Consider the following 12,149-nt stretch of genomic DNA (forward strand, 5'->3'; position numbering starts at 1 on the left):
GCAAGCTTTGCTTGGCCCAAGGGATCAAAAGTGGGGGCAGTGAGATGCTGCCAGGAGACAGATTCAGAAGCTATTCCGAAATCACAGCGCTGGGCATACATCGGGAGCTTCATAAATGCTTATTAGTTGAAAGTTTTCACTTGTTCTCTCCATTGTAGAAGATCTTGGTCCTTTGGTCAGAGATTCTGTGAATCTGCTTTCTAGGAAGGAGGACTCTTTGCTTCCTTCTCTTTTATCCCTTTCTCCTATGGCCTAAAAGCAAAAAGCCTTCGAACTTTTCTGCAGACTTCCTTCCTGTGGCCCTGATGTCGATTGGGATGCTGTAACAATATATGTTACTTTCTGATTTTGCTTTTTTCTTGAGGGATCAAAAAATTGCTGTGCCATGTATTTGTGAGAATAGGATCCAGCCTCTGCTAGGCCCCATGATGTAGTGGGTAGAGCACTGTACGGAAAGTCAAGTCAGGAAGATCTAGACGAGAATCCTTCCTCTCCCATTTACTGGCTGTGTGACCATGGGCAAATGACTTCATTTCTCAGAACCTCCGTTTTTCTCATCTGTGCAATGAGGGTACCCATTTTCTATCAGAACCTCTTTTTTCCAACCCTACATCAGGGATATTTGGTGTGAATCTTAAATGTAGTGTTATATTTCACCAACTCTAAAAAAAAAAGGATTTTTTTTTATTAAAGAAGAAAAATTATAAGCATCTGAAAAGTGGTTAGAACTCAGCCAGAAATAGAAAGTAAAATAACTGTGAGATAACACCGTAAGCCATTAAAATAAAAAACAATAAAATGCATTTGGGGCAGACTGGGAGGCGGGCAGATTTCTTCTGCCAGGAGAGCTATGAATTGGAATAATCTTTTTGGAAAGCGAAGTGAGAATGTGTAGGAAGAACTTGAGTATTATTTTCACCTTTGTCCCAGGATATTACTTTTGGACTATTCCATAACTGTGTTACTAAAGGGAAGAAAAGACATGCCTGTGTAAGTATTCCCAACAGGAGTATTTGTGGTAGTTTTTGTTACATTTCCTAGCTGTCTAACCTCGGTCATCTCTCTCTAAGCCTCGGCTTCTCCCTGTGAAATGAAGGGCATAGGACTATTGCATTTGTCAGCCATTATGTAAGAGTAGATGAGGTTGAGGTGGGGGAAGGGCACCATCCTTTGTTAGGAGTTGAGTCTGGTGCTTTACTGCAGATCTCTGGTCTGTTCTTGGACACAGGACCCTTTCCAGAGCACAGCTACGGTCACATGAGCCTCTCACCCTAAAACCTTCACAAGCTCCCCATTGCTTGTGGAATATAGTGTACCCTCCTGGTCCTGGTGTACAGACCCTTCCGTGGTCTGGTGGCACCTGGCTTTTGCCTTTGTTTTCCCACATTGCTTTCTGTGGACTCGGTAAGATACCTCACTGGCCTGCCTCCTGCTCTGCCTGTTCTCAAGGCCTGGCTCCTCCATGACACTGCTGGGAATGATCTTCCGTCTTGGAACTTTTCATAGCAGGTCGTTGTTTGGATGTATCGGTTCATCTAATTAGGTCCGTGTGTAGCCAGATCCTTGCTCCTCCCCTAGACCATCAGCTCTTAGAAGAGTGGGAGGGTGTCCAAGTGAACAACCTTAGACCCTGAATACAACTGACACAATCAGATGCCGAAGAACTCTGCTGTCTTTCATGACCCTCACCGAGCGTAAGTGGTGCGTGCCTTTGGATTTGTTCTGGTTTAGACAGAGATCTGAAAGTCTCATCCTGGTTTAACCCTGCCCGGTTGGTCAGGTGAACACAGCAAATCTTGGGACCTCTTTGGGCTGGGAATCTACAAATGAGTGATTCCTCAGGGCCCTTCCTTTCCCCACATTCTCTATTGTTGTCGTATGTCCATGTGGAATCACTGAACTCCAAGGATCTGACAGGGCAGTGGTACCTGGGGGAGGAGGGTTGGGGTATTGGTTTCCAGGTTGATTTTAGCTACTTGTGGTTTGGGCAGCACATGAGAGTTGTGGGCACAGACCAGAAGGTGGGAGGTGTTACAGATGATAGGTTGTTTTTTCGCACGTGTACTTGACGATCTTTTATGGCAGGAGAAGTATTGGTGCTCTTTGGGGTTCATTTCAGCCACTTGGTACCATCTTCTCTGATGGCTACTCCCCCATCCAGGCATAATGCTTAAGGAATGGCTGTAATGGGGTCATATGGGAGAACATATGTAGGAGAAAAAGAAGAGCTGTGCAGTCTCCTTTTTTCCAGGTTGACTTAATTCTGTCCTTTTGGCAGAGGCAAAACACCTTCCACCTGGAGAAGGCTGCTTTTGTTCCATACGGCTAGCTCTTCGGCCAGCCAGGGTGGGGAGAGTCAAGTCAGGCAGCCTGCCCGCTAATCCTGACGCTGCCATTTGTCCCCTGGTGGTGTTTGCTCCTGGCTGTCCTCTAGTCATCCTGCAGATTAATCACACTCAAGCATCAGTCCTTCCACTTCATCTCCCTCTTCAGTAAACCTGAGTGGCTTCCTTCGCTGCCTCCAGGGTCAAATCAAAAGCCTTCATCTTCCACCCCCACCCCCACGGCCCTGGAATCCAGTGACCCCACTTGGTCCAGCATCTCTGGGCATTCTCACTGTCTTCTTGCTAAAAGTACGTGAAATGCTCCTGCTCCTCCTCTCCACCCCCTGGCTTTCCTGGATTCTTTCAAGTCCCAGCTCAGATCTCACCTTTTGAAGGAAGCCTTTCTTGTTCCCCTTCATGTGTGGGAGGGGCCTTCTTCTTTGTCGGTCATTCCCCATTAGGCCTGTCTGTAGTTTATTAGCACATTGTCTCCCCGTTAGATCTCAAGGACAAGGACTGTCTTGACATGCCTTGTATTACCGACACCTAGCACAGTGCCTGGCACACAGTAGGTGCTTAATAAATATTTCTTGACTGACTGACATTACCACTGTAGTCTTCAGTTTTGTACCCTCAAAATGTAAGTTAGAATGATCATCTGTAAGAGCCCCCTTCAGTTCTAACATTCGGTGGGGTTTTTAAATTTTTGTTTCAAATCAAGACTAATTGATGGGGGCAGCATATATAGATACACATTGTGTAAGAGAATGGACAACAGAAGGGACCTCGGTGAATGTAGTGTCACGTTTGAGGAGACACCAGCCGTTGGTCTTGACTTGACAGTATTCAGAGACTGCCCCGTGGTCGCTGGTACCATTCTGTATGGTCCTTTAGAGATTCCCAATCAGCCATTTATTGAGAATGAATCGATCGGTACTTGTCACTAGGTCCTGAGGCTCCAGACAAAAGTAAAGCAGTCCCTGGCCCTGAGGAGCTTCCATTTTTAGTGGGGGTGATGGCATGTGCCCAGACAGGTCCGGGCTGAGCATATGCAAGGCAGCCTTGTGGGAGGCATTTCTGAGTGCCAGTGCCTGGCAGGTAGCCATTGGGCCAGATGCCCGCTGAGGTGTCCTCTGGCTCTGAGAGGCTCAGCTTCTATGCCGTCAGTTTGCCCGGGAGTGGACGATGTCTTTGGGGAGGAGAGGTGCCCCGAGTCTGCCATGTTGCAGCAGACACGACCGTGATCTTAGTGCCATGTCTGAGCTGGGAGGCGTCTCTGAGAGCAGTTCCTCATGTCCCTTCTCTGTCCCTTACAGCTCTGCATACGACAACGTCAACAAGGTCCGAGTGGCCATCAAGAAAATAAGCCCCTTTGAGCACCAGACCTACTGCCAGCGGACACTGCGTGAGATCAAGATCCTTCTGCGCTTCCGCCATGAGAACATCATTGGCATCAATGACATCATCCGGGCCCCGGCCATCGAGCAGATGAAGGATGTGTATCCTTTGTCGGGAGACTCAAAGACCGGCGTGGGGGGGAGATCTGCTTCGCAGGGAGGGTTTACAGTTCACATGGCAGCGGAGCGGGGGCAACCACAGGCCTGGAGAGGGGCTCGACGTGTCCAGAGTCCCGTGGTCAGTGAGGAGTCAGGAGGAGAGCCGGCCCTCCTGACTCCCAGCCGTGCTCGCTTCTGACTTTGCAGCATTTCCTTTCAGTTTACCATTCTTTTTGTTGATGGTGTTGAGCTGTGTGTTGTTTTTTCATGGCTCTCTTTCATTCTGCATCAGTTCACATAGCTTTTCCCACGTCCCTCTGAATTCCCCTGGTGCTGAGAACTAGAAGTCACCCTGCACCGAGAACATCACTCTGGCTTGGGCTGGTGCAATAACCTCCTTCTTGGGCTCCTGCCTCGGTTCTTCTCCCACTCCAGTCGACCTTCCCAGGGCTGCCTAAAACTGAGGTCTCTCCCTGTCACTCCCCTCCCCAGACCTCCCCAGTGTGGCCTCTTTTGTCATTCATAGCCTCATTCCCTGCAGAGTCTGGCCTCTAGACCGTTCTCATGTGCAGCTCTTTCTTTCTCCCTTCTGGTCTCCATGCCTTTGCCGAGGTTGTTCCCCAAGCCGGGAAATCCTTCATCTTCAGGGTTCAGTTCAGGCATCACTTCTCCCTGAATCTTTTCCTGTTCCCTCCAGCTGCTATCGGGATAGCTGTTGATACGGTGAATAGAACTCAGGGCCTGGAGTCAAGAAGACCTACATCCTGCCTCAGGCACTTACTGGCTCTGTGACTCTGGACAAGTCACTTAACCTCTGGCTGCCTCAGTTTGCTCAGCTGTAAAAATGGGCATAATAATAGCACCTGTCTCCCAAGGTTGTTGTGAGGATCAGATGAGATGGTAATTGTAAAATGCTTAGCACTGGGCCTGGTACTTGATAAATGCTTATTCCCTTCCCCCAAATAAACCATAAATTCAAACACCGCCTTTCATTCACTTGTGAGGTCTCTTCCTCACCCTCTTTATCCTAGGAGAAGGCAGGAGGACTTCTTACCCACCCATAGCTGAAAACTGGACCCTCTCCAGCCTCGGGGGTCGTCTTAGCTAAGGCAGGGCCTTCTACCGAGAAGTGGTCGGGCTCACTTTGGTGATGGCCAGCTTCTGAGGGGGAGTCATCTCTTCTATGGCCATTGTATCCTGTAGAATGGGTCAGAGGTCATTCGCTTTTCCCACTCAAAGGTCCTGTAATGGGAGATTTATCTCAGTCCTTCCAAAGTGAATTGGGGTGACCATTCTGATGGGAGGCTAAGGAGTCTGAGAGAATTGACTCCTGGCAGGGAGAAAGTGACTGTAGGAAGTCTTGTAGCAAAATCGAAGAAGTCAGCTTATTTTTATTCTGACAGATTGCTTTATTTAATAAGTAATATAATTTGGGAGCAGCTTGGTGACCCAGGGGATAGAGCATTGGGCTTGGAGTCAGAAAGACCTGAGTTCAAATCCAGCCTTAGACACTTATTAGCTTTGTGACCCTGGGCAAGTCACTTAACCTCTTTTTCTCTCAATTTCCTCATCAATAAGATGGGGATAATAATAGGACCTACCTCTCAGGGTTGTTGTGAGGATAAATGAGATAGTAATTGTAAATTGCTTAACACAGTGCCTGGCACATAGCAAGCACTATATAGATGTTAGCGATTGGTGCCATTATTTCTTTATGTCTTTATTTATTTTTATTTCTATTTATTTATTTATAATTTAATGATTTAATGGTTTGTTGGTTTGTTTATTTATTTATTTATTTTTAGGATTTGAACCCAAGTATTCTTGGTTCCAAATCTAGCGTTCTCTTTATTTGTAGTTTTCAACATTCATTCCCACAAGTTTTTGAGTTCCAAATTTTCACCCCGTCTCACCCTCCCCCCACCCCAAGATGGCATGCATTCTGAATATCCTTTCCCCTAGTCTGTCCTCTCTTCTATCTCTCCCCCCTTCTCTTATCCCCTTCCATTTTCCTGTAGGGCAGGATAGACTTCTGTACCCCATTTCCTGTATTTCTTATTTCCCGATAACATGTGAAAACTTTTTTTTTAAACATATGTTTTTAAAACTTTAGGTTTCAAATTTTCTCTCTTCCTCCCTCCCCACCCACCCTCATTGAAAAGGCAAGCAACTCAATATAGGTTGTACGTGTGCAGTTATGCAAAACACTTCCATAGTAGACATGTTGTGAAAAACTATTTCCCTTAATCCTATTCTGCCCTCCCATTTATTCTATTCTTTCTTTTAACCCTGTTCCTCCTCAGAAGTATTTACTTCTGATTACACCCTTTCCAGTCTGCCCTCCTCTCTATCATCCCCCTGCTCTCTTGTCCCCTTCTCCCCCTATTTTCTTGTAGGGTAAGACAAATTTCCATACCCAATTGAATGTGTATGTTATTCCCTCCTTAAGCCAAATCCTATGAGAATAAGATTTACTCATTCCCTCTCACCTTCCCCTGCTTCCCCTCCACTGTGAGAGACTTTTCTGTTTTTTTATGAGATAATTTACCCCATTCTACCTCTCCCTTTCTTCTTCTCTGAGTATAATCCTCCCTCATCCCTTAATTTTATTCTCCAGATATGACCCCTTAATCTTCAACTCACCCTGTGCCTTCTATCTATCTATCTATCTATCTATCTATCTATCTATCTATCTATCTATCTATCTATCTATCTATCTATCTATCTGTCTATCTATCTGTCTGTCTATCTATACATACATACATACATATAATTTTTCCCCCCAACTACCCTAATACTGACAAAGGTCTCATGAGTTATAAATGTCATCTTTCCATGCAGGAATATAAACAGTTCAATCTTAATAAGTCTCTTATGATTTCTCTTTCCTGTTTACCTGTTCCACTTGAGTCTATTTGAAAGTCAAATTTTCTATTCAGCTCTGGTCTTTTCATCAGAATGCTTGAAAGTCCTCTATTTCACTGAATGACCATTTTTTCCCCTGAAGGATTATACTCAGTTTTGCTGGGTAGGTGATTCTTGGTTGTAATCCTATCTCCTTTGCCCTCCGGAATATTATATTCCATGCCCTGCGGTCCTTTAATGTAGAAGCTGCTAAATCTTGTGTTATCCTGATTGTGTTTCCACAGTACTTGAATTGTTTCCTTCTGGCAGCTTGTAATATTTTCTCCTTGACCTGGGAACTCTGGAATTTGGCTACAATATTCCTAGGAGTTTTCCTTTGGGGATCTCTTTTAGGAGGAGATCTGTGGTTTATTTCAATTTCTATTTTGCCCTCTGGTTCTAGTATATCAGGGCAGTTTTCCTTGATAATTTCTTGAAAGATGATATCTAGGCTCTTTTTTTGATCATGGCTTTCAGATAGTCCAATAATTTTTAAATTCTCTCTCCTGGATCTATTTTCCAGGTCAGTTGTTTTTCCAATGAGATATTTCACATTGTTTTCTAATTTTTCATTCTTTTGGATTTGTTTTACAGTGTCTTGATTTCTCATAAAGTCACTATTTCCAATTGCTCTATTCTAATTTTTAAGGAAGTATTTTCTTCAGTAGTCTTTTGGACTTCCTTTTCCATTTGGCCAATTTTTCTTTTTAGGGCATTTTTTTCCTCATTGGCTTTTTGGACCTCTTTTGCCATTTGGGTTAGGCTATTTTTTAAGGTGTTAATTTCTTCAGTATTTTTTGGGTCTCCTTTAGCAAGCTGTTGACTTGTTTTTCATGATTTTCTTGCATCACTCTCATTTCTCTTCCAGTTTTTCCTCTACTTCCACTTACTTGCTTCTCAAAATCCCTTTTGAGCTCTTCCAAGGCCTGGGACTGATTCATATTTTTCTTGGAGGCTTTGGATATAGGAGCTTTGACTTTGTTGTCTTTTTCTGGTTGTATATTTTGATCTTCTTTGTCACCAAAGTAAGATAATATAGTCTGACTCTTTTTGCGCTGCTTGCTCATGATTCCGGCCAATTACTTGAGTTTTAAACTCTTTGTTAAGGTAAGAGTATGCTTCCAATGTGGAGAATGTCCTGTCCCAAGCTCCAGGGGTTTGTATAGCTGTTTTCAGAGATACTTGTAGGTACCTGTAAATTTTCAGTTCTTGCAAGGTGGTGTGATAAGGGGCAAGGTGTTTACTCCTTTCCTGGCCTGTGACCACAAATATTCCTTTCTGTCCTGTAACTGTGAGGAGGGGTTCCACTCCACAGCCACTACAAGCTCTACCACACCAGTGTTCCTCCTCACCCCAGCACCACCACCCAGAACTGTGACCCAGATCCACACATGGGCAAAGCAAGAGATTCCTGCCTCAGCACTGGCAAAGAGATCCCTGCAATCCCTCTCTGATCAGCCACTGGATTCCCCCTCAGTCTGTGGGCCAGAAGCTCGGGAACAGCTGCTTCCCGCCCGCCCTCCCCCCCCCCCCCATGACCATGCTCTTGGGGAAAGAAGCTGAGACCCCGCCTTCCTTTCTCAGCACCGACAGAAACAGACTTTTCCCACTGACCTTCTAAGTTGTCTTTGGCATTAGTGGGTTGAGGAGTCTGGAAAACTCCACAGCTGCCGGTGATTCAGTCCTCCAGGTTCGCTGTGGCCTGCGCACCCATGCAGCGCTGTGCTCCCAGCCTGCCGCAATGCATCTTTCTGATCAATCATCCAGGTTGTCTTGGGCTGGAAATTTGTTTCACTCTGTCTTTTTGTGGGTTCTGCTGCTTCAGAATTTGTTTAGAGCCATTTTTTATGAGTATTTGAAGGGGTTTCGGGGAGAGCTTAAGCAAGTCACTGCTTTCACTCCACCATCTTGGCTCCGCCCCCTGGTGTTATTATTATTCCAGAAGGAAAATGTGCACATCAGAATCTTTTTGCAGACCCTCATTTGTATGAAAATGTCACAAAGGACAGCAGGGTCCTTGGACAAGATCAGGGAACCCCTTTTCAACCTACAGATTTTATTTTTTAAAAATTATTTATTTATTAGTTTTTAGTTTTCAACATTCACTCCCATAAGGTTTTGAGTTTTCAATTTTCTCTCCTTCTCCCTCCCCAAGACAGCATGCAGTCTGATATAGGGTCTGCTTACACATTCATATTAAGCATATTTTCACATTAGTCATGATATAAAGAATTAGAACTAATGGGATGAACCATGAGAAAGAAACAAAACAACAAAAGAAAAGGAGAGCAAATAGTCTGCTTCCACCTGCAGTCAGACTGCATAGTTCTTTCTCTGCATGTAGATAGGATTTTCCATCATGAGGCCTTTGGAGATGTCTGAGATCCTTGCATTGCTGAGAAGGGCTAAGTCTGTCACAGTCACTCATCACACAACGTGGCCGTTACTGTGCACAGTGTTCTCCTGGTTCTGCTCACTTCACTCAGCATCAGTTCATGTAAGTCCTTCCAGGTTTGTCTGAAGTCCCCCTGCTCATCATTTCTTATAGCTCAGTAGTATTCCATTACATTTATATACCACAGCTTGTTCAGCCATTCCCCCATTGATGGGCATCCCCTCAATTTCCAATTCTTGAGCACCACAGAAAGAGCTGCTATACATATTTTTGTACATGTGGGTCTTTTCCCCTTTTTTATGATCTCTTTGGGATACACATCTAGAAGTACTATTGCTGGGTCAAAGGGTATGCACATTTTTGTAGCCCTTTGGGCATAGTTCCAAATTGCTCTCCAAAATAGTTGGATCAGTTAACAACTCCACCAGCAATGCATTAATGTTCCAACTTTCTCACATCTTTTCCAACATTTATCATTTTCCTGTTTTGTTGTGTTATCCAATCTGATAGGTGTGGTGTGGTACCTCTGAGTTGTTTTGATTTGTATTTCTCTAATCAATAGTGATTTAGAGCATTTTTTCATACGACCATAGATAGCTTTAGTTTCTCCCTCTAGAAACTGCCTGCTCATATCCTTTGACCATTTATCAGTTGTGGAATAACTTGTATTCTTATAAATTTGATTCAGTTCTCTATATATTTTAGAAATGAGGCCTTTATCAGAGACACTGGTTGTAAAAATTGTTTCCCAGCTTTCTGCTTCTCTTCTAATCTTCATTGCATTGGCTTTGTCTGTGCAAAAACTTTTCAAATTAATGTAATCAAAATTATCCATTTTACATTTTGTAATGTTCTCTATCTCCTGTTGGGTCATGAATTCTTCTGTTCTCCATAAATCTGACAGGTAAACTATTCTTTGCTCTCCCAGTTTACTTACAGTATCAGCTTTTATATCTAAATCATGAACCCATTTTGACTTTATTTTGATATGTGGTGTGAGATTTGGGTCTATGCCTAGTTTCTGCCATGCTCTTTTCCAGTTTTCCCAGCAGTTTTTGTCAAAGAGTGGGTTCTTGTCCCAGAAGCTGGGGTCTTTGGGTTTATCAAACAGTAGATTACTATAGTCATTGACTGCTGTGTCTTGTGTACCTAACCTATTCCACTGATCCACCCCTCTATTTCTTAGCCAGGACCAAGCAGTTCTGATGATTGCTGCTTTATGATACAATTTAAGATCAGGTACAGCTAGGCCACCTTCTCTTGCATTTCTTTTAATTAGTTCCCTTAATATTCTGCACCTTTTGTCAACTTACAGATTTTATAGGAAACTAAGCACAGGGCACAAAAAAAAAAGTAGAAAGGGGCAGCTAGGTCGTGCAGTGGATAGAGCACTGGCACTGGATTCAGGAAGACCTGAGTTCAAATCCAGCCTCAGACGCATAACACTAGCTGTGTGACCCTTGGCAAGTCACTTAACCCCCATTGCCCGACAACAAGAACAAAAAGCACGGGGCGGGTAGGCCACTGACCCGGAGTCGCCCATCCCCATAAAGTTGGTTGGGAATGGAGGCTATGGATAGCTGATGACAGGTGGTCCTCCAGCCTTTGTCTGAGAGTGTCCATCGGGGTGGCTTTTGTATACCTCTGTTTGTTAAGCTTGTTTCTAAGGCTGCATGCAGCTGGACCTGAATTCAGATCTCATCTCTACCATGTACTGGTTATGTATAGGGCCCTGAGCAAGTTAGGCAACCCCTCTGGGCCACAGATTTCTTCTCAGAAAGTGTGGGGTGGGGGTGCTGCTTGTGATGATAGGGCCAGAGAATGGGTCTCCAGCACATAGTTGCAGACTCCGAAGGGCTTTCTGGTGTGGTGGGGCTTTCTTGATGTAACCTTCCCCTGGCTTTGTCCTCAGGGCTCAGGAGCACAGAGCTCATCTTGCTTTCCTGGGGCCAGTTCACTCTGCCACCCACCCCAAAGAGATGAATTCAGATATTATCGAAAGGTTCTAGGAAGTTTGTGTGATTTCATTGGGTTAGCGGTGATTTCCCCTGAAATATCATTTTAAGGAGAAGTAGAAACGTGATGGTAAAGATGGTGGCCAGCAGCTACAGCACTTTATAGTTTACAAAGCACTTGATCTGAATTTTTCCAGGTGTTCTGCACATCTGTGTGAAGGGAGCAGGACAGATATTTTCCCTGTTTTATAAATGAGCAAACTGAGGCTAGTTATGCTTTGAATCCCTTGAATAAAAGTAACCCACGTATTGAAAAGCACGCTCTGAGCTGTTCTCCTCTCCCCTTTCCTGCTCTGCCAACTCCCAGGCTGGGGAGCCCGGGGAGGAGGGCTGTCTGGCCTCATCCTCTCCCCTTTCAGACACCCTTAGCAGAGTCTGTCTGGGGCCCTTCTTTCCCCCATCCCTCGCTCCTGATCTTGTCTGATGAGTTTTATCTGTCTGCCCATAGAATGTCAGCCCCCTGAGGGAAGGGCCTGTGCCGTGGCAGTCTTTGCTTCCGCAGCCGGGTGCACAGGTGCTTTGTCAGTGACATGATTGAGCTGCCTCGATGCCATCTAGTGTCATAGTGGCTTTCCTTAGCCTCCCGGTGCAGATACATCGTCCAGGACCTCATGGAGACAGACCTTTACAAGCTCCTAAAGACACAGCACCTCAGCAATGACCACATCTGCTACTTCCTTTACCAGATCCTGCGGGGTTTGAAATACATCCACTCAGCCAACGTTCTGCACCGCGACCTCAAGCCTTCCAACCTGCTGCTCAACACCACCTGCGATCTCAAGGTCAGTGCAGGCCCTGTGACGCCTCGTGTCTTGTCTCGGTCTGTCTCTGCGTCCCTGTGCTGGGCCCAGCCTCCAGGCGGTCATAGCAGAGTGCTTTTTGGAGGGGCCGGGAAAGCTATGGGTGACTTCTCAAGACTCACTAAAGAGCAGTTGCTACTAGAATATCTAAGCAAAGAGTTACCTTCCATTTTATCTGCTCCCAGATCCTCGTGCCTTGTGGAGTCACAAAATTA

The 12,149-nt window shown here is 45.0% G+C and overlaps 1 protein-coding gene across 1 annotated transcript in view; it reads left to right on the plus strand.

Moving 5' to 3' along the window:
• MAPK1 (mitogen-activated protein kinase 1) overlaps positions 1–12,149 on the plus strand; it is an 84,906-nt gene that overhangs the window by 52,804 nt on the left and 19,953 nt on the right. The window contains 2 exon segments of the mRNA XM_078154487.1: positions 3,641–3,823; positions 11,727–11,916. Of these exon segments, the coding sequence (XP_078010613.1) occupies positions 3,641–3,823; positions 11,727–11,916 (373 nt within the window).

This window comes from Phascolarctos cinereus, unplaced genomic scaffold (genome assembly GCF_003287225.1).
Source record: "Phascolarctos cinereus isolate Bilbo 61053 unplaced genomic scaffold, phaCin_HiC Scaffold_4;HRSCAF=312, whole genome shotgun sequence".
NCBI classification, from domain to species: Eukaryota; Metazoa; Chordata; class Mammalia; order Diprotodontia; family Phascolarctidae; genus Phascolarctos; species Phascolarctos cinereus.